At 46.7% G+C, this 26,074-nt stretch overlaps 1 protein-coding gene across 2 annotated transcripts; it reads right to left on the reverse strand.

Annotated features, from left to right (window-relative positions):
• Positions 1-339: 339 nt before the first annotated feature.
• On the reverse strand, positions 340-25,777 carry TMEM86A (transmembrane protein 86A). 2 transcript variants are annotated; one of them, XM_088175400.1, is made up of 4 exons: positions 25,666-25,777; positions 12,019-12,283; positions 7,435-7,862; positions 340-834 (listed from the first exon to the last, which is right to left on the reverse strand). In XM_088175400.1, the coding sequence occupies exons 1-3, from the start codon at positions 25,684-25,686 to the stop codon at positions 7,435-7,437; spliced, it is 714 nt and encodes a 237-aa protein (XP_088031526.1). In that variant the 5' UTR covers positions 25,687-25,777; the 3' UTR covers positions 340-834. The 2 variants fall into 2 exon arrangements, with proteins under 2 accessions (XP_088031526.1, XP_014731819.1); XM_014876333.2 differs by having other exon boundaries at positions 340-7,862.
• Positions 25,778-26,074: the final 297 nt, after the last annotated feature.

The following is a 26,074-nucleotide window of genomic DNA, read 5'->3' on the forward strand; positions in this document are numbered from 1 at the left end:
AGAAACAACCTGTCACCACTTAGAAACCTGGCAGCAGTTTGAATGCCAAAAGCCTCCTCCAAACTGATCTCAGGAACCTGGGAGTGTGAGTTTGGTTTTCCCAGGGAAAAGGGCCACAGTTTATTTCGGGAGAGCTGTGCACCCATCCGGGCTTGTGCCTGCTGAAAGTCCACATGGACAGGGATTGCTCCCGTACCACAGCTGGAACCACCTGGAACCCTGGCTGCCTTTGGGGCGTCAAAAGCCTCCTCCTGAGTGATGCCAGGAACATGGCAGGGTGACTTTTGTTTCCCAGGGAAAAGGATTTCATTCCCAGTATTCCCAGTATAACTCACGCTGTAGGATGTTAAAGATGATGTTTTTAATACTCTCTGCTAATGTATGTTAATGGTAATAAAAGGGGCCGAAGATTGGAGAGAATCCTGCTTCCAGGTACAAGAAGAAACTTGGATTCTGCCTCCTTTTCTCCAGATAGACCAGCAGGAGCTCCATGATATTTTAAGCTTCTTTGTGTGAGATTGTATATAGACACAGAGTAAACCATAAATCTGAAATACTTAAATCCTCACAATACCGAGAATGTAAATACAGCTTTGCAAATGAGGGAGTCACTTTTACAAAGAGCTGGCCACAGAAAGTGCAGGAACTTCACTGCTGGTGGTCATGCCTAGATAAGGGATTGCAGAAAATCTGAACCACTGAACCGGCTGGTAGGTAGATCAACACAAATGTACATACATTGATGCTGGTTCTTTTAATGTAGACTGAAATCTTCCAGGACCCAGTTGTGGAATAAAAATATAGCAGTGGCCAACACTCAGACACACTGAGAATCTGTGTGAGAGAATCAGAAGTCAGAGTCAGAATCTGTTCTGAGAATCTCAGACACAGTCTGAGAATATTGTGTCACTTTTGTTCCATCTGGAGCTAGGAAGGAGGTATGAGGAAACAGGATGCTTCTCCCAGCAGGCCTCTAAGTTTTTGAAAGGAATTATGAAAGACCAAATAAAAAGGAGAAGAGAGAATCACCCGCTTTTGCCTCCTGCTAACCCCTTTAGGCTGCCCTGAAAATAATTTGGTTGTATTTCTGCCTGGTACTGATTAATTCTCACATCAGGAACCATTCCACCTCAGAAGGGGAGTATGAAGGAGTCTCCATTAAGCCTGCAAGCAGATCCATTTAATTGACGGGGAGCGCTTACACCTGCTACGTTTCTATGCTATAAATCCTTGAAACCTGTTCCACTAGTGACAGATGGCCTGGTTCAGGATTAATGAACAAAATATCTGTGCCACTGCATCAAACAGCTGAAGAAGCTGGCATCAGATCCCCAACCAGAGAAAAATGTGCAGACTACTCCACACCTTTCCTCCTGGAGATTTTTCCTGGGGCGAGGGGCAAGAGAGATGTGGCCATTTGTCTGGGAATTCCTGGCAGTGAGCAGTCTTCCTGGAGCAGTCCTCTGCAGCAAGCTCCCTTCTCCCTGGAAGTGTGGACAAATTGCCATCGAGTCTAGGACAGGATGGAGTAGCAAGGGGCAAGCTTGCTCCAGAGATTGGCATCCCAGGGCACCCGGGTTGTGGTGTAACACCAGCCAGGTGCCTGGTTGGTTTGTGTTGGATGTGCTCTGTAGGCTGCACGTGGGTGTTTTTCAGGGTTCCCCAGGGAGGAATCCTGTGGCTGACTGTGACACTCAGCTTTAGTGGAGTGCTGAGCAGCTCCAGCATAAACAGTGCGTAGAACAGTGGCAAAAAGCTCCCCACCACACAGAGGCATCATATTCTGTGCTGAAACAGTGACAGAAACAGAAAATGAGCAAAGAGATGTTGTATCTGCACAGTAAAAATACCCAGTAAATTAATATTTTTAATTGCTGTTACACACAGAAGAAATGAGAAAAAAATTACATTCCAAACAAAGAATTAAGATAGTAAAACCAGCATAAAAATGTGTTAAGAAAAGATCCCAGATCAAGTGGCTGTACTGTATGTGGTCACCTTTGCAATCACAGTAAAGAAACTAAGTGCTAGAGACTTTCAGACATGGCAAAGTGCTTGACTCCCCAGAGGAGAGCAGCTGTTTCAGGCATATCTTTCAGTGCACTCTGCCTGGAATGCGTGGGAGAGGGGCTGGAGCAAGAGACTCACACGGGTCCAAGATAAAGGTTAGTGTTCAGGACAGACCAGCCACTCTGCATTCTCAGGCAGGCAGAACTGACACTTGCCCGGTGGCATTTGCTTTTTCCTTCCTTGTTTTTTCTTGTTTTGTTTGTTTAGTTTTGGGGTTGGGGGGGGGGGGGGTGTTCTTGTTTTTGTTTTTGCTTTCTGGTTTTTGTGTTTTATTTAGCTAAGCTTCAGGTTCTGCTGACCTGACCCTGCCAGCACCATAGGCTTGGAGCAAGCCTCCTCAGCTGAATTAGGAGCAAGGCTTGGTCCAGCAGGAACCTGCACCAGCAGGGTCTAGATAAATATGTTTATAGTGATTCAGCACCATTGCCCAACGGGCTGGTTTTGGTTTCTTGCTTTTCTTCTGTCAGGAAAAGGTGTCTTTTATTTCTGTATGCTCTGTCTTTTGACTGATCCGAATTGGCCCAGTCATGTTCCTACTGAAGTCTTGGTGGTTCAACCCCTGCATCCTATGCTACCACCTCACTCTTGAGCCATCACACCACTCCAGTAGTTCACCGAACAGCAGCATAGTGTCACCACAGAAGCAATACAAGCCACAGAATTTTTGGCGTTCCTGACAACTGGCCGCCTGTTTTCATTTGTAGTCCGTCTAGAGTTGTGTATTTTTATTCTTTACAGTAAGAGCAAAAATAAAATAACATTAAGAAATTTTTCTCCAAACTAAGAAAATGAGAACCTATCAAATATTTTAAAGAAACCATAAAAATTTGCATTGTGTTTGCTTCTGAGTTCATATTAAGGTTTTACTGCAGCTGCTTCAAAATTATGGTCCATTTCACGTGTACACAGTTCATATTCCTTGGTGTGTAATTCCTTGCCTTCATTTGTGTTTGTACAACAGCTAGTGCTACAAAAACTAGGTAGTTTCTAGCTGTGGTCCAGATTTAGATCAGTGAACAGCAGCATTTTTATCTTAGTTGAGAACATGGTGATGGTTGAGAGCTGTATTTCTAGATCAACTTCTGTTCTGGGCCATAGGACTGGTGGTACAAGCACTTCCTCTGCTGCAAAGCCCACTGCTTCCTTGATTCAGGTGAAAAGAAAGGAATTCAAGAAGGATGTGCTGACCTTATTGATTCCATCAAGGCTTTCTCTCTCTGCTGATTTTAAAGCCAGTAAAACTTACAATCAGAGAAATTAAACATCCCTTTGAAAGTTGCCTCGTGAAACCAAGCTGAACTTCTGCAGCCTGAAAGTTGAACAGAATGACTTCATTTTCTGTTCCAGCTTGTTCAAAAGCCCCAGCAGACTGTGAGATATTCTGTTTTGGTTGGATTATACTTACTGTAGCTAACAGTGAAGGACAAGACCAGACTGCAAAAGTTGGACACAAGGTTCACATCTAAGAATTTGGTCAAGCCTTTTAGAAGAACTAAAAACTATTTACAAAACTGAAATTAGAGAGTTCCGATTTTTAAGCTAAACCTCCCTCAGAGTGCGAGTGTAGTTGAGCCCATCCTGTTAACCAGCATGAATAAATATTTTGCATTTTTTTTTCTATCTGATGCAAATTGAAAAGGCAGTCACATATTCCATGTTTAAAGAGAAGTCCTGCAGGTCCCTAAAAGCAATTTTAACATTAAAGTTGGATAATACTTGCGACTTAACACAGCACTTGACATCTTCAAAGTGCTGTATGAACATCAATCCTCACGACACCCTTGTGAGGTAGGTAAGGGCTAATAGCTCCACTTTAGAATGGGGTGAGAGCCTGGTCCCCTGCTGGAATAACTCGGCATTGCACTGGCCCTCATACACCAGATGTGGACCTGGCCCCAGAAAATTTAAGTGACTCACCCAAGGCCATAAAATGAGTGAGCATGGATAAAAGGCAGAAGAATTACCCAGGAGGATTTCTGTCATGAGAAGACAGCAGCTTCCCATCCTCTTCCAAGAAGATAGTTATGATGCCTCTGCATAAGAGACCCTGTCTGTATTCAGAAACCAAGCAAAGAGGCACCTGCCACTAAGCTCTACAGTTGCTGTTTGCTTTGATCTGCTTCTTCCAGAACAGCTCCCAAAAACACCATGATAGCAAGATGAAAATGTAGGAGTTAGTGTCAAGCTACAGGACTGGAAAACTTTGAAAATCCACTTCAAGTTGCCAAGCTCCTCTTGGGAATTTTATAAGCTTGTGTAAAAATATATAAATTACCTCCACTGATGACAACATGAAACCTTCAGTAATCAACTCAAAAGCCATGTAAGATTAATTCTTAGACCAATTGGTCTTACAGATGCCTCAATATGGAGGAGTAAGAAGCTAGGTATTCAGCACAGAGTAAGAATAAAGCTTGAAGTTAAAATCTTCTGGCTTTGTTCATCTTGAACTGTCATTTGTACATGAGCATCACCCTGTGACACAGCCCAGATGAATTACTAGCACTTAAAAACAAGTTGTAATTAGCACTGCTTCTTTGACTGGCCCTGGGAGTTCTTTGCAAGGAGGATCTGCCCACAGAAAGAGGCTGAAGTGAACGTGCTGCATCTTTTATATGTCCAATTAAAGAGCCAAAGGACTCTCAAGGACTGTGCTCCTGAAAAGGAGAAGAATGGATCGAACCTCAGTTTTACAATGCAAAGAGGCAACAGGACAGCAACATGGTCACATATGAACACCACTCATTTTTTTGCTCTATTTCAAAGTGAAGATTGCCCTCGCTGGGGTTGAGGGAACAGTTTTAATCCCAAGAAAAGTTATTTAACAGCCTGCCATCAACTGCTTAGTACTTCTGAGGATTTGGGTATCTCAAAATTGTGTCAGATCACAGTCCACAGCAGCTGGTCTCTTCCCAGCAGGAAAGAGCCTCCAGGAAAATAGTCTCATTCAAATAATACGGATTAGAAAGAGGAATGCAGAGCCAGAGAGAGATTTTGAAGACCAAGAGCCTTTGCCAGAAAGCCTCCAAGCCAACCAGGACTCTCCTTTGCATGCTGAGGGCTCTGCCTTGTGTTCCCAGGAAGGCTGAAGCTGTTGCAGCACTGGGATGGAGCCAATGTGACTGGCCAATGTGTCCCAGCCAAGTCACTCCAGGTGATCTGCCCCAGGACAGCAAGGGAACAACAGCCCACTTAGGCTTCACAAGTTTCTCCTGTCCCACCTAGAGACCTCTGCCACCAGAAACTGCACCTCTGAAGGCCTGTGGAGAGGAGGGACCTCCTAATAACACATCAAGACTCTTTTCTGCAAGTATCCAGTGGCTGATGGTAGAGCAGGACAGCAAAGCGAGCCAAGAAGAAAAAGCACACAGAAAAGCAACTCAGCTATTTTCAGGTAAACTACTCGTTTCTAGAGAGGAAAAAAATAATCAAAACTCAAGACTTTTAAATAAAGCTTACTTTATCACGCAAGCATTTCCCTCGAAGCAAAGGGAAGCTCAGGATGTGGGGGAGCTCCTCTGAAGAACTGCCAGCTAAGGACTGAGTGTGCTGGACTGACCCATGCCAAGGAGCTGGGACTTAAAGACTGCAGTGTGCTGTTTGTTCACATGCTGGGACGATGGTGGGACTCACCCCAAATGCTTAGCTGGGTCACTCTGCAAACAGCCAAGCTGAGTAACAGCAAATGACATCTGCAGAGAGCTACAGTGCAGGGTTCAATGTGTGGCCAGGAGATAAGCAACGCTGATGAATGAAAATGGTTTATGGCTCTAAATTCCCTTAGCTGTTTACTCCAGGCAGGCCCCGATGTGCCAGTGAATGAATACTGACAGTATTACATAACAGCATTAAAGGGAAGGGATTACATGGGGCTGTGCTACCTACAGTGCATTCCCTCTCCATAATGCAGCTGCCCTTTCTGATCCCTGTCTGAAAAGCAGCAGATGCCCCCAGGGGGTCAGGGTGGTTAACCGAGATTTCTGTAATACTGGCTGCATTTGCACTGATGGAGAAGTCATGGGGAGGCAATGCCTATTCCCTGCCAGGCACACCAGGTGAGGCTGGAGAGGAGCAGGAGACCCACTCAGCACCTCTCAACACAAGGGAAAAGCTAGCAGGGGTCTGTGTGAGTCCATGTGAGCTTGAGAAGGAAGTGGCAGGCATGTTGAACAGAAAGGACAGTGCTTTTCAGGAAGCTCTGCTGAAAAGGGCTTTCTAAAGAAAAAAAGAAGTGGTGTAAAGAGGATCGTTTTCCACCAGCTGGCAAACCACAGCAATCTACATCCAAAATCAGGGCCTTGATCACAGGAAACGATCACACAAAGATTTAAGATACTGCAGGCAGCAGTACTAAAAGTACTACAGAAAATGCTATTAAAACTTAATGGATACATAGAATATTACTTGTTAGGACATTGGAGAAAAAAGGCATAAAGATTAGATGCCTGTCTGTCATACTAAGGATAATTAGGGCATACACTAAGTAAGAGAATGAGTAAGTTCTGCTTTAAAAATCCAAGTTCCTCATGTACCCATTACATCTCACTGGTGGCTGTAGGCACCGTGTAACTGTGTGCATGTGGTGAGGAGAACACGCAGGCCTGGCTACCGAGATGTCCCTGAAATCCCACCAAACTCCTGCTCTCTACAGTTGTGCCACAAGCAACAATGACGACTTGCACCTAGAGACCTGCCCTGGAGCAGTGATCACTGCAATCAAAGCACACGGCTCTGCCAGCACACCTCTTGCTCTGTGCCCTCTGCTTGGGGTTCTGCCTTCATGCTGGTTCTGCTGGGTACTGCCCCACATGCTGCCACTGATTCCAGAGCTCAGCTCCCATCTGGGTATGTTTTTAGTCTCCCTCCAAGCTTCCTTTCAGCAGGGAATAGCTCCAGTTTGCATACTGAGTTTGTAATGCACAAAAAGAGACAAACATCGGTTAAATTAACTTTTACCTATGAATTTAGAAGAGATCTGTGCCTGTCTGCCTACAGTCAAGAGCAAGCCTTTTAGCACAGTGCATGGCCAAACCTCCTTTCCACCAGCCCTCCTCTTCCCAGACATTCAGCATCAATTTCGAGACTAACAAGTAAAATGCAGTAGTACAGCACTTCCAAGGAGAAAAAGTTGAATGAGTAACTACTGCAGGGACAGTCTAAGCTTTCTGATGTGGACTTCACACTGAAGTAAGCTGTATTCAGAGAAAGCCAATGAAAAAAAACGTAATTCCCAAAGGTAATGCTTCAAAGAAGCAAAATCAACATCACCAGTGTGCCTAGAGAAATGGAGATCTCTCTCAGGGGCGAATGCAGCTACAGCACCTGAGACACAACCCATGTGTTCACAGACTATTGGCACTCCACCTAGCTCCTCTTCCTGAAGTCCTCTTCCTCTCTGGTCTCCACGGCCGACAGCGCAATCAGCATTTGGGCGGCGTAGTAGGTGGCCATGATGATCAAGCGCGAGTAGGGCACGGGGAAGCAGAACTCGTTGAGCGCGATGGTGAGGTCCGACACCATGAAGAGCATGGCGCCCACGCAGGCCGACAGCTTGGTCCACGTCCACAGGTCATTGCACAGCTGCACGCCCGCCACTGCCCGCCAGCCCATGAAGCCGATGAGGCCGATGTAGACGGCCACCAGGTAGGTGAAGGGGCCCGAGAGGTAGGAGTACAGGAAGGCATAGCAGGAGCTGGAAACAACGCCCATCAGCAAGCCGGCTTTGAGGTCCAAAGGCTTCATGCCAAAGGCTGAAGAGTACAGGATGTGTGTGATGGCGAACATCAGCAGACCTGAAGAGAGGCATTGACACAGAAAGTGGGATCCTTCATCAGTGACTGGCAGAAGAAAACATTCCTTGCAGTGCTACCTACCAGTAACACTACCAGTGATAACCATACTGACCATTTGGGACCATTTTATTACAAAAATCTGTACATGGTAGATAGTACCAACCCCCCAACCTAAAAAAAAAAGCCCCAGCACAATTACAGCTGCAGCCAAGTACAGCTCTGCTGTGAGAAAAGCCTTTCTGCTGATAAGCTGTGTGGAACTGATAGAACCTGACTGAGAAGGAATTGTTCTTGTTTTTCAGGTAGTTCCTCTTCCCCTGCTTTGGATGGAACATTGAGAGGAAGTCAGACCAAAGATCACCCCCTCTAACTATCCGTAGTGTTTTGCTCATAGGTCACATGTGGAACAGGAAGACTGGAACCACAGCAGTGTAGGAACAAAATGTGACAAAAGACACAAATCCCTCTGAACACTGACACAAAGCCTGCCCATATTTAGCCACAATCCCAAAGGCACTTGAGGACTAAATCTGGCTGCTTCTCCATCTCTGCCCATAGCTGGGAGAAACCTAAGCTGGAAAGAAGCAGCTGGCATATTTCATATGGGACTGCACCAATGTGATCTGCCAACAATTTTTTGGCTATTTGCAAGACTCAGATGAACCTTACCAGGAATCAGTCAGAGAAAATAAAATGCTGGCTTCCCTTTGAAGTGCAACACCCCTGAGAAATGCCAGATGTGGGTGTTGGAAGGTGTTGCCCATATGATATTCACTTGCCACTAATCCATTTGACAAAAGTATGTCCCAATGTGTTGGTACAGCTGCTGTCTCCAAGCTGTCATGACAACTGTAGATAATAGGCCACAAACAGAGCCCAGCTCCTTGGGTCTTCTAGTTCCCAGACACATACATGGTGCAGCTGCAGGCTCTCCAGCTTTATCCTGGCAGGGTTATTAGAGGAGCTGAAAGTCTTCATGCAACTCTACAGCATCAAATGGAGAAAAGGATCTGGGAAGCTGAGTCATCCAGCAGGACACTTGTTAACTTTTAACACGTGATGCGCTGGTGTAAAGGGCAGTCACAGAAACCTGCAGCTGGCAGATGTTGCTTCATCCTACTACTCTTGTGTTGAGGCAGCCCAAGGAAGTCCAAGTGTCTCCCTCCCTTTGGGGAGGACCAGATCAGACACCCATAGAGAGCTCAGCCATGGTGGGATGAGGAAGAAATCCACAGAAGGGAGGGGTCTGGTGTTTTGCAGGGTGAGGCTAGAGAAAATGGACAGTGTGAAGGAGAAAGAAAAGAAGCACAAAAGAGGACAACAAGGAGCTGATGTTTCATAGAGCTATTGCACCTCATGGACAGAACACTGAAGAAACTGAGAGGGGATTTAGGACAAGAGCTTTTTATAAGGTTATAGTGCAGGAAAGGTTAGAGCCCAGTGAGGTGGTAAGAAGGATATGTTGCCCGAGCAGTGAGGAATGGTTTTTTCCTTCAGTGGCAGTATATGGAGCATTCTGCAACAGGGGACTGAAGAATGTGTTGTCCTTCATGCAGGCATCTGGCAGTGAGGAGGAGAAGGAGAGGGCAGGATGTGGCAGGCAAAGAGCATGGAAAGGCAGGAGGAGTTTTGTGATATGTGGTGAGGCTGGTCACAAACAAGGGAGTCAGCTCCCAGGTTTACTCATTCAACACCCACAAATCAAACCAGGAACTGGGGAAAACTCTGATGGCTGCACAGGGAAGGGGATGCATTTCTCAGCCTTTAGTTTGACCCTCTTAACCACATCAGGGAGATCAGCCCTGTTCTCCCACTTTCTTCCTCTGGGTTTCCTCAGGCTGGTAATAAGGCCTTTTTGCTAGTCTCTGCTTTCTTCACCAAATGCATAAACTGTTTCTAACTACCTGCTATCAAAGGAGGTGGATATCAACATGGTAAAGCATCTTCCACATGCAGTAACACACTAGTCAGAAAATAACATGCTATTAGCAGACTGAAACAGCAAATATGAAAAAAGTCAAGCGTGCCAGAAGTAGGTTCCCAGGCTCTCACTTCTCTATAAAGTAATGAACAAATGTCCTTTTATAAACTCATTGCCTCAAAAGCTTTTCAAATGAGCCCAGTTTCCAACCCTTTTTAGTCCAAAAACTGCAGAAATTGAACAGAATGTAGATTTTTATCCAGTTATTCCTCTTCTCTCCTGAAACTTCAAATTCCCACAACTGATGATGTCAAAAATATTGTCAGCTGTCAGCAACAGCAACCCGATGAGTTTTAAATAGGAGAAAATACATTTTTCAGGCAAAGTGAAGGATGAAGTGGAGCAGTGCACTTTATCTGCTCACATCTGAAATGCAAATAGTAACACTTCGCTACAGAAGGTAGTTTTGTGATATGTGGTGAGGCTGTCACAAACAAGGGAGTCAGCTCCCAGGTTTATTCATTCAACTCAGCTCAGTTACCTGAGATTTTCAAGATGCTCCAACAGAGCTTTTCTTCTCCTTATAAGAGGAAAAGATGTGCCTAAACCCACAAAGCAGAACTTCTCAGTTGTGAGACTATAGTTGAAAACCCAACTCCTTTGCATATTAAAGCACATCAACCACATGCTGAATTGCTGTGACTGGTTACCCCTCCTCTAGCACTAACATGGAGAGGAAACTCAGAGATATACCAGTTACATGGGAATGGAGAAGCATGGAACAGTCCATGCACAAAAATGATCACAGGGAGGATTGGGCCTTGAATGTTTCCCAAGCCATAGCTCAACGAGCAACTCCAGAAGACAAAAGCAGTTGGGCTGAGGTGACTGAGCCAGGTACTCCTGTTGGGAGGAGGCCCTTGGGTGGGAATGTCAGCACTCAACACAGAAGGGATGGCACCTCAAGAAAGCTGGAGCTCCTCAGGAACATACCCAAGGTTCAGCCAGATAGATCCAATCCTCAGGGCCTAATCCATACCCCAGCAAAATCAGTAAACATTTTTACATGAACTTTTAATGGGATGGGGATAAACCCTTGGGAAGCAGGATAAAAATCAGATTCAGAGCATTTGGCCTTTCATATCTGGCACTGCACACACTTCCTTCTCATAAAGAAAGAGCTTGTGGGAATACCAGAATAAAACTAAATATTAGCCTCAAGAGAGAGGGGGAAAAAATATGCCTTTGACTTTCAGAGCTGACAACAGCACAAGTCAGGAAAGTTCCCTCGTCTCATCACGTTTTCCAATGGGACAGTCACAGCAGCCAGTTAAGGGTGGGTGTTATGTGTGATCCCTGTGCTGGTTAAATTACCTTCAGAAACCCCACCAGTCAGTTCAGTGAAACACTCAACTGCTGCTGATTTCTTGTGACAGTCCAAGCCAGGGAGTGAGTTGCTGCAGGCAGGTTCAACGTGGCTTTAAATGACTAATCTGAATCATTATGTTCCCGTCTGCAAACTAGCAAAACAAACCAAGCTCATTTTGCTCAGAGAGATGTGGATCTTTCTGTAGAGAAGACAGGCCACTGCAGTAAGGTTTGTCCTTGACTGACCATCATTTAAATGTTTTGCAAAACAGACATGTCTTGTACAACAGGCTGCATGATTCACACTGATAAACCTGCAAGTAGGACAAGATTGCTGCTGCTTTGGTTTCTATCATCCACTTAATGCCTCCCCCAGGCTATGGGCTTGTCTGTCAAAACATGAATGTCTCTCCACCTGTTCTCCACCGAGGACCTTTGGACAATATGTTCCATCCCCAATCCTCACAGCAAAGGACTGACAGATCTCCCTGCAGAGAGATAGGAGGTAAATATTTCCCGTAGCTTCATGGGAACTGACGAGTGCCATGAGCATTTCCTTCTCTTCCCCAGGGATTCTCACATTCCACCTTCTCAACTCCAGCCAGCCTAGATGCTGTGACACATCCCAGGAAACCTAACCTGACCCAATTACCTCTCTAACCTCAAGAGAAGCTCAAGAGCAAGACTCATCCATGATGTGATTCCACAAACCATGACAGATTTTAGTCAAAGGATGAGTGCTTCCCAGCGCCCAGGGCTTAAGCTGTACATGAATAAACAAAACATGTGGCCCAGTAACTCATTACTAAATAAAGAGGGTAACAGCTGGGCAATGTGGCATCCCGTTAGGACTGACACTGTACTCACCATGAATGAAGTAGCCCTGCTCCTGCCAGATGAGAAAGGCATCTCCCACTGCCGAGAATATGAGTCCTGCTAGGATGCGGCTGGCACTCCGGTGTGACACTAAGAAGTTAATCCCATGAGCCAGGAGGAAAACCCACAGGCAAAAGATGGGCAGACATTTAATGAGGGCACTGAACCAGGATGGGCTGGAAGTTGGCAGCCAGAGGACAAAATAGACACAAGTGGCTTTAAAGAAGGGGACCAGTTTGGGGCCTTCACTCTTCACCTAAAGAAAACAAACATTAAAAAACAAGAAATTAATAGGATCATTGGAAGCATCAGTGGAATAAACTTCCTAACAGAACTGGCTTCTTCCCTTTGAAAGTTGCTCTTCCATATACTGTCAGCTGGCAGTGTTTCAATGTCAAGAAATGCTGGTTGAACTTGACAATGATCCCCTGCCTAGACCTTTGCAACCTTCTCTGCTGAAAACACTTCTCAGTTGGCAGGATGGGCATTGGGTGGTGGATTTGAAGGAGGTTTTAGAACCTCTTCTCTTTATTTGTTCCACTGAAAATATTTAGTCAATTTAACCATTAGTCAAACTCCTCTGGTGCTCCTTGTCACCTATGTTGTGTTTAGGCTAACCCCTTTTATACACCTTTCCAGGAGCTGTGAAAATACTGCATGCCCAGATATATCCCAGCAGCAAACAAGCCAGTAAAGGCACAAACCTTCTCTCCCATTTTCATAAATCCTGCTGCTTAGCCAGTTGCAGATCACCCTGAGGATACAACCTCTCTCCTAATCCATTTTTCCTCTGCCCTGTAGCCTCATGCCTGGTGCTTGCTGTTGGCATCACGAGCATCAAAACTCAACACATCAACCTCCCAGGTGATGATGTCACTTCTTCGGCTGACTAATACCAACATCAACCTCGTGTCGCTTTGTTCTAGCATTACACTAATAGTACAGTACTCATATTGCAGGAAATATTTTTACTTAGGGCTCTACTGTATAAATACAGACACAAAAATGCAGCATGAGCACTTGGCTACTCATAACAAAACCACAGCAGGGGCAGGGCACAGAGCTATGGGCTCCACAAGCTGGTTCTGCTCTTGACAAACCCTTAGCTGAGACCACTCTGTACAGTGACACATATTGTGTTCACCCGCCCTCCTGGCACATTTCTGCATTTCAGTGCAGGTGGGGAAAACTCCACATGAGAAACAAAGCTACGAGAAGCAAAGCTATGATTTTATTTTCTCCCGGAGAAGATCTGAGGGCCAAAACAAGGAGTAAAGGAAAAGACTGTAACTGCTTCCATGCCTGCCTGAGCTATGCCCTAAAGCTTACAGGAGGCCTGTTTCCTCTTGCACCTAAGGTAGTGCAACCCCCAGAGCTCCCCTGCAAGCAGGGATTCACCCTCAGTCTTCTCATTTCTTTGGTCAAGCAAGATTTATTTGCTACATATCACAATGACTTCCCACTAGTCATTGCCAAAGCACACAGAGGCCTCCTGCACTGGAGGAGGACATGGGGGAAAATTTGGAGGCATCCAAACTGATTTCACACTGTGAAATCCAAGTTGTCTCTTTCGCCCTCCCCAAAAAATTGACCCTTATTCTGCTTCCTGCATCATGGGACATTGTCATGACCGGTGTCCATCTCCCTTTGATGCCTTGGTGCAGATACTTAGAACAGGTGAAGATTGCACAGGAAATATTCCATGCTTACAGTACTCAGGTGATAAAGCCTAATCTCTTAAAAATTCCAGAACTTTGATGGGCACAAGCAAATGGAGTCTGGTGGAGTTGGAAGACAGAGGCAGAGGAGGACATCTTCACATGCACTATCTGAAAAGGGAATGCAATTTCTGAAGCAGTGAGGGTATAAATAAAGGGCATCCCAAGAAGACAGGGCCTTCAAAATTTTTCGCACATCTGATGGAAATTTCCCCAGCATATCAGCAGTTTCTTGGAAATAAGGTATTTCAATATACATAATTCATAGGCTATTGCCAACACAATTTTTAAACACTCCATTAAACAACCAGGCTACACAATTCCCTAGCAAAAGAACATCAGCAAGCTGTTAACTTTCTTGTATTACATGCCGAGCTGTGGTGAGTCCCCTAGTTAGGCTGTCTAAATTAATCAACATTTACCACTCCTTGTCTGCATTCTCTGGGAAAATTCTGGCAGTAAATGAACTCGAAATAAAAGTCATAAAAACCCATGTAGTCTCCTCACAGTACTGGGGCTGCCTGGGAACTATCAAGTATTGTAGGGGAAAGAGTGCATAGAAGCATACAGGAGAGTATTTGGGTTAGTAAACATGGTAGGTTTTATTTAATGCCTCATCTTAACAGGAAAACACCTGCTACAAGCAGTTACAATTACCATCATGGCTTGCCCTCTCCTGTGTGCACACATGATGAGACAGGTTTTAATTACATTTGTCATTTCACCAGGAACCTTGCCTTAGTGAAGCTAAGATACAAACTTGTGCAGAACCATTATGTTTGCTTGGTAAGCTTAGAATTACCTTTTCTCACTATCTGAATGTGAATTTTGCAAGCCCAGACAGCTTTATTTTAGAATAATGGTTTGTATTATTTCCATCCTAATAATAATTGAGGAGCTTTTCATGCATAAGAGTTACAGCACTCTCATGTAAGAATGATCTCATACTTATAGAAGGGCTACAGGCTTCTCATCATTGACACTTCATTTCTTAACACTTTTTTCTCCAAGTATACTTCAGATGAGTTATTTCCAACCATGCCTTTGCTCATAACTGAATGCTGCAGTTCACTGGAACCTTTTTATGGCTCTGACCAAGATGAGGGCCCCATGAGTGGAAATACTTTGGAAAAGTCCTCCAAGAAAAACTGAGGCAACCAGAGGGTGAGGCTGGGGATTATCCTCTCTTTGGTCAAGTGGCTGAGGCTTGGAAAGAGGTGGTGGGGCAATTTGCCACCTGAAGGACAAGTCAAGACTAGTATTGGAAAACCATGTACCAATATGACTGGAAGCTGTGGCTTGAGGAAAGCCAAGCATATAATCCATGATGGGACTTGCTGTACCACAGGGAAGGGGAACATTATTTCTTGTCTGCGTGAATAAATTGGATTAAACCATCCATGTCTTTTGTCCCTGTGTCTCAGAGAAAAATGTGAGATGGGACTGCACCATGGGGCTGGAAAAGGAAGTACTTGATGGAGGTGACAAGATCCTTTTTGCTAATGTGTGTGATTGTCACGGCTTTAAGCTGAGTTTTGACATTTTGTTACAAATTCTATTGCATTTTTCTTCCCAAATCCTTTCTCCTGCTACTGCTAATTTACTCTGTGCTGAAATGCAGTATAGAAAATATCTTGAATGCAAAAACAAGGCAGTATTTCCAAGATTTGAATTTCTAAACGGAGCATAATTTAGGGCTTTTCTCAACTGCTTTTCTCAACTGCTATGGGTACGAAGTTACTTAGAGTCTTTAAAAATTAGTTTAAACTGCTGTAAAGTCACTATCTCTGTATTTGTAGAATTACAGTAGAAGTATTATTTATTAAATTATCTGTATCCAACCAAATCCAATGAAACCCTCCAAGACTCAGGCAGACTAAGAGGAACTTGTGTCTTTGCTTTCACCAAGAGAGTTTGTGCCAGATAATCTCCAGAATCTCCAATAATTGTCCCTTCCAATCTCAACCACTCTGTGATTCTGTGATTTTCAAACAAACAGAACATGGTAGTGGCACATGCAGCTCTCTGGAGGCCTGGGGCTTGGATATCCACCTCCCTAGCTGTTCATAGGTTTACAGGATCGCTTCTTGTTTTATCTGTGCTCATTCTGCTCCAGTTTGAGATACTGCTGTATGTGGCCTGTTCTGACTGCTACAGGCATATAATCAAACCAAAAAATTTACACCTGGCTCCTCTACTTCAGAATAAGCCCCATTCACAGAGCTACATTTATAAGACAGTGCCCTGATTTTCTTTAACATTTTGGAGCCAATTGTCTGTACCTGTATCACAAGTGAGAAAGCAAATCCAGCTGCCACAGGGAGGGAGACATCTTCCTCCTGACGTACAGAAGAACATCAGAAGCTTGTTGCATTGAAATGCTAAAGTTGGACAGAGTTCACTGTTCCTAAGCCTTGCACTGGTCCCAGGAAACAATGTGGAGTTATCAACTAATGTTCTTCTCTCTGCAAAGCCCCCTAAATCATCCTGCAATGAAAATGAGCATACAGACACCAGCTGAGTGCCAACATGCTGTGGGGATATGGCTCACAGCCATTGGGCTGCAAAGTGCTGCTTTCCGGGAAAAGTGCTGTAAAAATGATACCTCAGATATTCCACACTGAGCAACACTTGAGCACAGCTGTGTGCACTGGCCAGAAAAAGCTGGGCTGCTGTCCTCCACCCATCCCTCCCATCAGCCTTGTACCATTTTGTGTGTGAGCTGCTCCTCCTGGCTTTTGGCATCCAGCACTGTGGATCCTGCCTTGGTTCTGCCCTACCGTGACAATAGCTCTCACTCCCAGTTGTGTGCCAATCAATATTTATTTCTGCCACTGCAAGCCCATGGCCCTTGTTTTCCATTGCCCAGAATATGTGGCTCCCTGCAAGGCTCTCCAGCTCTGCTCTCCTGCAGGAACAAACATGCTCATGGGGGACAACTGATTGCCTATTGTCATTTGTCAAGGAAGATACTGGCTTGTGCATGTCCCAAGTTGTTCCTAAATAAAATACTGAAAGTAAGTGCTTGTTATGGAGGGTGGTGAAGAGTTACTGAACCAGCCAGTCAACCTGCCTGAAAAACTGTCCTGGTGCAACATATTTTTGCAATTAATATGAGGGTTTATGTTTGTGCTGAAGGTGCCAAGGGCCAAGCATCCAAGACAGATGGCTACTGAACAGGCTCCACATGCTGCAGGAAATTCAGGGTGATAGATAAACCCTCCTCCCCTCAAGTGGAGACAAGACTAGAGGCTGCATCTAAGATGGACTTGTAAAATAGCAAATAAATCACCCAGAAGATGGTACATGTTTTGCATGTGGGAGAATTCACATGCTGGTAATCCTGGCTTCATCATGCTTATGCCATGCAATGAGTTTTGCCAGGTCTTTATTGCAGCTTCTGGCACTCCCCAGCATAACTCAGGGCCTCTGTTTTTCCCACAGGGCTAATGCAGTGAAACTCAGCTCATGCTCAGCTGTTCAGTCAGACCTGTTTGCAAGGGGTCAAAAAAACATGGATTTGTCTGACAGGAGCCTCTGCTGTCCAGCACAAGCCAAAAGTAACAGGACTCTGCGTGAACACTTCCAGCCTGCAAAAGGACCATCCTCCTGGCTCAGACACATGAATGTCCAAGGCAGCTCTTCCACCCCCAGGGTCTCTTAAACTCCTGCAAAATAGGGCAGATTTGTTGGCTTCCATCATTCCTCCCTCTACCTCAGCAGTCTGGGGACTCTCTTCCCCACCTCAGTTAAGCAAAGTAAGGTCCAACTGTACTTCAATGCTTTGCTCCACAACAGACTAACACAGGGTTGAGAGCTAGAAATACTTGACTTCTTTTTCTTAAGACCAAGCTATGGCTATTTGCCAGAAAAATACAATTTAAAAATTGGCACGGGCCCTCACAGGTTTTGGGTGGTGATCTCAGCTATATTGCTGCACAAATTCTTGGCACAGGAAAGTCGCCCTTTGGTGGAGGCACAGAGAAGCAGGCAGTGGGTGAGGATCAATCAAACTGGCGTCTAACAAGGGCCCCCCTGTGCATGGCTGGGCTGCTCCAGCAGGAAAAAGATCCACAACAAAACTTATTTTCAGCACCAAGTCAAAATGCTACCCAACATGCAGTCACATTAACACTCAACGGGATGTCCAGATTAACCATAGAGGGGATGAAAACCTGTCAGCACCGAGGCTGCTTCCAGATGAGCAACTTCCCGTCATGTGCAGAGAGAAGGGAGGAAATCTGCGGCACCAAGTTCCCGGCAAATGCCTGGCAGCAGGGCAATGAATGTTTGCCTGCGCCAGCCTCTCCCAGGTGGAAGGAACGGCAGCTTGAGCCCCTGCAGCGAGGCTGCATGCCCGGGCACCATGGGGCATGGTGTGGCCACCCAGCTGAGCATCAAAAAGGAGCTGGTTTGTGGCAGGAAAGGTGGGGAGCACCTGTTCACCACTTGTGCTGTGGCAGTGGCAGGAGATTGCAGGAGATTGCAGACACTACTTTTGCAGTGTGAGTAAAACAGTAGCCTCATCTTGTCGTCAGGTGCTTAAGGAAGAAGAATATAAAACACACTAAGTGCTGAGCAGTCACACTGACCACGCTCACAGGGCTACTGATGAGGCCGGGCTGGCTCAGTAGCCACTGTCACCTGGGAGCTCTTGGACATTGCAGCTCTCTGCTGCTACACCCGTGAGATAAAAAACATGCATCTGCAGATACCCTGTATGTAAGGAAGTCACAAATTGGAAACTGGAGTCTTGCCTCAAAAGACTCCTTGTAGGAAGCTCTAGAAATGTGAGGGAACAGTCCCTTAGGAGCCTAAAGTAGATGGAGGAGGTTCTGGAGCCAAGGAAATCTTCCCACGGCATCAGGGCACTGCTTGTTCCACATATTGCAAGAGGAGCCCACTCCCACTTGCCTATTAAACTGTGGCATAGCCCAAAGCTATCTTGAGACACCTGGAGCACGGTGTTTCTCCAGCTGTTAAGGAAGTTACATAAAAGTTATCTCCTGTACCATAGCTTAGTTAATGAGCTATGCAACAGCATCTCTGGGACCTTCCTGCACTACCCAGGACCTACTGCTATCAAGCCAGGCAAAGTCAGGCACTGCTACACCCACCAATACCTTACAAAGTCACTGGGGTACCTGCTCTTGGCTTTCTGAGACTGCAGGGAAGCCTTCAAGGTGGTGAAGCCTTTCGTTAGCAGATATTAACTCATAAAAAATCACAGACGAATACTTTTCACCCTGAAGACTCAGCCTGGAAGTATGTTTTTTTGCTATTGTGTTTTTGGGGGGTGGTTTTTCTTTTTTCCATGACCAATCATCTGTCCTGTCTACCAGCCTGGCACAGGACCACAAGCAGAGCTATTTTAAAAACCTCTTCTTAACTTGAGGTAGTAATGATTGATTCCACATCTGTAGCAATGCTATAGCCGTCAGGAGTTTTGGAGAGTATGGTCAATAATGTGCCACTGTCAAGCACTAACAATATTGAACTAGTCAAGAATTCAAAAGTCTCTTCAAGCCTGCAGGGACTGTCATAGACTAGTGCTTTCAGGATAGTTCAATGGCTGTCAGAAATGAAAGCAAAAATACAGTATTTGCCTGAAAACATCTTAGAGCAAAGATTGCTTTTCCCTCCTGGGATTCCAGATCTTCCGTTTTGTGTAGCAGAAAGCAAGCCCCTCCAAGCATTTCCTTTGCTCTAAGACTCACAAAAGAACCCCTGGCAGATGCTTAAAAACCTGAACCACAATGGGTCTATCTTTTCACTTTGCTCATCAGAGCTGCAGCGCTGCCACAGCAAGGGCACACACCCTTCCTCCTGAGTGAGGTCAGCTGGGGCCACATCCCTACTGCTACCCTGGACATCAGGAGGAGGCTGAGAAACCACAGGGAATTTCAGGAGCCAGGTAGCCAGCAGCCTGAAATGCACAGTTCGTACCTGTCCCAGGCAATTCCTCTCAGGATGGGAAGAGGCAATTATTTGGTCACACTTGAATCCAGACAGAAAATTTCTAACTGCTTACAGAAAAGTCTCCACAGCCTATCCTGGAGAGGGCTTCCAGACTACAAGCACTTGTTCTCAGGAGACTCATCGTTATTTATATCACACTTTTCTGTGAAAGGGAGTGCAGACTTCTGTTACCCAGAAAGAAGCAGTTTTAGGTAAGCCCAACATGCGAGCTGCAAGGCACAGATACACAGCAAAAAGCAGCACATCCATGCAAGGCCCATTGCTACAGACAAGTGCCACCCACTGACATCTGCCCCCAGAGCTATGTGGCAAAACTGGAACCTCTCTCCAGTCTCTGGTGCAGACCCAAAATAAAATACCCCAGGGAGAGTTGTCAGTTCTTTCCTTGTCAGCACCAAGGGCAGGCTGAATCTCCAGGTAACAGCAGAGAGAGATCTGCATAGAGAATGCTTTGTTACCAGGGCTGAAATCCATCTTCTACTTGCAGTTTTCCATCTCCAGCATTATTTGCACTCCACAACCCACTGCAACATTAATGTGCTTGTTGGAGGGCCCTAGCCATTCTGTCATTTCACTGTGGCAGAGGGGATGCACGAAGGGAAATGGGCACTTGGCAAAGCTGTATCCTGCCCCATGCTGCTTTGGCACCAGGGATTAGTATTTGTGAGGGAAGGGAGCCCCTTCCATCCAGAAACAACCTCTTCAGCAGAGAAATGTCATTTTACCTACAATCTGTGGGGAATAACGTGGGTCTAAATGAAGGGCACTGCAGGCACTGGTGCCGTCACAGCCCTTTGCAGGAACAGCTGAAGAGCCAGGAGAGCGGCCCAGAAGGCACACGACAGGCTCTACAGCCCTACCAGCCATTGCCAAAAAGATGTGCCAAGGGTGACACCGCCTCAGGCATTCAAAAGGCACTTTTGCAGCTCACCTTTCTGGCTCACACAACAGACTGGTGCACACTCGGCAAAGGTGAGGCTTTTGCAAAAGGAACAGGAAGGAAGAGCTGAAACAGGAGGGGAAGGCGGCTGCCAGTGTCTGGGAAAGCTGGCGGCTCTGCACAAGAGACTTTTGCTGTATGAATCCTCACACGGGATTGCAATAATACCAGCAAAGGCAAATTGGGCTGTGCTGGGAAGCCCAGGAGAGACTGCTCAGCTTGTCTTATGCCTACTAGAAAGCTGAATTAAATGATTTACTCTACTTGTGTATCATGTCCTGCAGGTTGAAAGCTTGGGAAATACTGATATTAAAGAAAATCAGAAGGTAAAAATACCAATGAATCCCAATAAAGATGTGTATTTAGAGATATGCTGCTCTGATACCTTACAAAAAAGCAGCAGCCCTCCTCATGTTATCATGGGATCAATATGCTTAAGAGAGAGGAGGGTGTTAAGGTCAAAGGATGACAGCAGAGCCACAGATTTTATTTCCAATATCTATTCTTGTGTCAAGATGCTGCGACCTGGATAGGTCAGTATCAGACACAACTTACCTGAAGACAAATTGGATCTTCCCAGCCAGTCTCAACAGATGTGGAGTGGGAAGGTGCAAACACTAACCTGCACAAACACTAACCCACACATTTCCAGGACTCACACTGGTACACCAAGGCTTTTACTTGCAAAACCCCTGCTGTAATCAGGCTGCATAAACAAATACAGACCACATTCATAAATGAGTATGCAGTTGCTTACCAGGATTACGCCCTTTATATTGAGGGTACAAATCCAGAGATGCAACCAAGGAAAGTGGAAACTTTAATTAAAACATCAATTAAGTGATAACCTGGTCATCACACTCCTTTTATATCAGAGTTGCAGGAAAAAGCCACAAAACTTGATTAGCTCCTCCTGCAATGGAGCACAAGCCATTGTGCTCTGGATAGCACTGCTGTCCATATCCTAAAAAATCAAAGACACAGGCAAATAGGGATACAGTGGCCAAGTCATGGCCTCAGCCCAGTTCTGCTGAAGTCATGGGAGACACGTACAGCTGAGGATCTGTTTGGTGTGCCTAGAATGTGCTGAAAAATGAGCAGCTGGCTTAAGGTCAAACTTCCCTCAGTCTCAAGCAACGATTCAATCAGAAGCTACTTGAGACCAGCAGAAAGGCACTCATTTTGATACATAACAGGAAATTTAATGCCTGATGCCACCTGATGCCATATCTGCCTCCAAAGATGGTATCTGCTGAGAAGTAAAACGTGAAACTTCACCATTCATTCAAACTTGACAAAAGTCTCAAGGTCAATTCAGTAACAAGGGTTATCTCATCTTTTCTCAGTTTTGGCAAGAACATGTCTTGCAGTAATCTACAGGAATTAGTTTTTGAGAGAAGTCTAGCCTGCTGGTAGAAACAAGACATTTACATAGGATTGCAGCAAGGTGAATCAAAAGACACACTGAGACCGTTTATAACTCCCCCCTAAAGAGATCTACCCCCAGGCAATCAATATCTGTATTTCCCATGCCCTGTTTTCCTCAAAGTGTTGTGAAGCTCGACACTAAGTTTAGTCCTAACTTTAAGGACAAAATAGGGTGCCTCTGAGCAAGGAGAATTATGTAAATGTCAGAATGACTGCATGTCTCCAGGCTCATCTCCTGCACACTTGTGGCTCCTGCAATCATGGTGCCTGCTGGGCAGAAAGGCCCTAAAGGCAAGGGCTATCTCCCACAAGCTCACACTAAAAACTGCTTAGACAATAGTGTTGGGTGTGGGGGGAGCTGGACAAAAATCACTTTTATTAAGGTGGGACCAGTGATGCCTGAACAAAAATGGAATTAAACCTCATATATCCATGAAGCAAACATGCTATTTATCAGTACTGTGCTCTAACTGCAGGCTCTCAGCCCACATGGCTTTATGCAGAAAAAACAGCTCTTAATCAGAGCAGTATCAAGAATAACAATTTCAAAGCAGGATGCTCCTGCTTGCCTAGCAGAGTAAGCAGTGAAAACTTCCCTCCAAGGTGACTTCCAAGCAGAGTGAGCATCGCTCACCAGATGGAACAGGATGGCAGACAAATGCATCTTCCCTGCCTCTAGACTCTGACATCAGCCGGGCTCCAGAGCTTTATCCCAGCTGAGGACCTGGCACAATATGTTACAAGGTACTTTGACATCAGACTTGTTTATTTGTGGACATGTTCCCCACTCAGCACATAGGAATTGTGCAGCATCAGAGACCACAGCTTGACGAGCTCTGCACAATGCTGTGGTCTCTCTGCGTGCACTGGGCAGACATTCCAAGCCTCCAGGCAAGGACGCACACCTGGCAGCTGGCACAAACAAGCAGTCCTAGCTTGATCCTCTCCATGGACCATGCCTCCTTCCTTCCCGCTATCGGTTGTACAGCAGGCTTGGAGTCCATGGGTTTTGACTCTTGTTTAAAGAGTGTCCTAAGGAAGGAAAGGGGGAGACACAGGAAAGCAGGTTGTGTGTAAGCAGCCAAGGCCACCTGCTGCAGTACTGTACAAAGCCCATCACTTTAAGAGAGGCAAGAAAAATCCTGTCACTCTCACATGTGCTCTTCTGGTGCTCTCCTCATTGAGGCTGATGCTACAGTGTGCTGGGAGAGGACATACACTACAGAAAAATCAATTCCTCTGGTTAATTTGATTATGCCTCAGGTGCTGCCCCTCCAGAGAATCTCCCCATCATGGCAGTGATATCCATGCTGGCTCCAAAGACTTAGTCTATCTATGCAGCAAAGGCACTGCAGTACAGAGATAAGGGATGGGCCCCAAGGCGAGCACCCAGCTGTGGCCAGACCGATGGCCACTGCCCTTCCCTTCAGCAAGCAAGAGCCTTGCTGGAGGGAGCCCACCAGCTGTAGAGCCATCCTGCTCCTCACCCCTAGCTGTGCAAGGGCCACACCATGCGCCTGGGCAACACAGGCTGCTGCAAGACATCAATTCCAGCCGCTCTTCCCGGGCCACGGGACAGCCAGCGTGGAGCAGCATGGTGCCCTCCTTCAAAGGAACAGCGAATTGGCAACCACTGACAGAGATGTGAGAAAAATTGTTCCTCACAACACTAAAGGCTTGCAGCTCTATTTTTTTGTGAGCTGTGTGGAGGATCAGTCGCCCTTCCCTCCCAGCTCCATTGCAATGGCAAACAGGTGCAGCTCTGGTCACAGCTCCCAGTCCTATTGTCCCTCCAGCTCCCCATAGCTTCACACCTGCATTAGTTGCCTTTGGAGAAGTAAATTGTTCACATCAGGGATACAGACAGAGCAGAAATGTGCTTTGATACATGTCAAAAGGGCAAGTGTGAAAATAAGGTTTTTTCATTTTCCTCCCCAGTTTATCTTCCTAAAGCCTTCCAGTCTGAACTCTGTACACCCTTCCCAACACATACTCGTGCTTTAGTCATTTGCCTCAAGACTCGGTTGAAATAACACTCTGCAAGACCACTCTGATGCGCTATCACAACAGCCAAGTACTGCCTACTGCAAACCGTGAAACAAATCCTGTCAGTTTCTGAGCCATTCCAGTACTGTCCCAACATGAGATTTTAATTCCAAGATACACATCCACAGTTCACTATAACGAAAAGCATTACTGAGGGAATTTAGTTTATGGCATAGAAGCACAAAGATACCAAACCTTTTAAATTATTTTGGAAAAACACCAAAAAATAAGTTTGGCACTACAATGTTACCATTTCCAAGCTACTTCCCTCTCTCTCTAGAGATAAAAGTCATCCCCAGGCTGCTGATGAACTTACCAGGTACACGTTAATAACGGGGGAAATTCATCCAAACGATCAAACAATACAGCCTGCTGTGCAGAACTGGCAAAGCAATTTAAAAGTTTTGAACGCCAGCTTTGTGAGTTAAGATCAGGACAAGATTTCTACCTTCCAGAGAATATGCAATAGCCTGGCCCTTAACCAAAGTATTTCAAAACAAGATGAGAATGATCTACAGGGAACCAGGATATCAGCAGTAGGTGTTCAGTGCTACAGCAAAGCACCAGGAAATTTTCCCACCAACAGTTATCCTTACAGCATGTGTTAAGTCTGCTGGGGTATTCCAACAAAACCCTCACTTTCTAGAAAGGGGAACATGCAAAGCAGCATGTAGTGCAGGTTCTCTGCTATTCTGGCGGTTCTTTCAGCATTGGAACAGCCCCTGTTCACCTGCAGGGGCAGTTCCTTGTATTGCTGGCACAAGGCACAGCTCCTTCGATTACGAGCTTAGTTCCATCAATCCAAGAGTTCTGCTGCACACATCACCTACTGACAGGACAGCAGCGAGTTGCTACCTTATTGCTGGTTACGTTAATTAAGCATCGTGACTCCCCATAAGACAGGCAGGTGACACCAATCCCAATCTCATGTCGTTAGGTGGTGGAAATGCCTGATGACTTGCAGACGAGACGAGGTCTCAGCGAGAGGTCACCCAGCCTACGGAAAGGTCTACCCCACACCGAGGTCAACACACGCCTCAGCCCAAACCAGAACCTGGACAGTAAAGCCACCTCCGGATGGCGAGGCAGAGGTGCCTGCGAGAGCAAGAGAGGCGGCGGGGACAGGAGGATGCTGCCGGGCACTGCCGCGATGCGAGCCCAGGGCAGCTGGGACAGCGCCGCTCTGAGCAGATGCAGCGCACGTAGAGCAGATGTGCCGGAGATGTTTTTAAAAACACACATGACAAGAGGAGGACGCAGCGCAGAGCCGCCCGGGCAGGCGCACCGCTGGAGCAACACCTGCCGAGGGAGGCCGGGGTGAGCATCCCGGGGGCAGGGGTGGCCGCCGGTGGCCGGAGGAGAGGAGCGCCCGCCGCGCTCGGGGACAGCGCCCGGAGTGGGAAAGCACCGGCCGGGAGCGGGGACACGGGGTATGAGCGGGACAGCGGCCGGGATCGGGACAGCGGCCGGGAGCCCATGGGAGGGGGGGCAATCCCGCCGCCCCTCCCGCCCGCGGCCCGCACTCACCACGGTGACCGGGGACACCATGTCGGCGGCGGCGGGGCCCGCTGCTGCTGTCGCCGCTGTCCAGCTCGCTCTCCTGCCTGCCTGCCGGGGCGCATTTTTAGGCGGCGCTGACGTCACTGGAGGGGGGCCCCCGCGGCGAATGCGCTGCGGGGAGAAGGAGGGGGCGGCTCCGGACCCGCCCGGGCGGGCGGCGCCGGTCGGAGCGGGCGGCCCCAGCCCCGGGCCTGCTGTCGTGAGGGCGAGCGCCTCGCTCGGCCCCGGCGGCGCCTCCGCCTCCTGGCCGGGCGCCCTCAGCAGCCGCCAGTGCCTGGGCCGTGCCGAGCGCCAGCGCTGCCCCAGGGCAGCCGAGGGGCTCCGAGGCCGGGCCAGCCCCGCGCCCCGGGGGCTTCGTGGCGCTGGCACCGGCGGT

Source organism: Sturnus vulgaris, chromosome 18, assembly GCF_052056855.1.
Source record: "Sturnus vulgaris isolate bStuVul1 chromosome 18, bStuVul1.hap1, whole genome shotgun sequence".
Lineage (NCBI taxonomy): Eukaryota > Metazoa > Chordata > Aves > Passeriformes > Sturnidae > Sturnus > Sturnus vulgaris.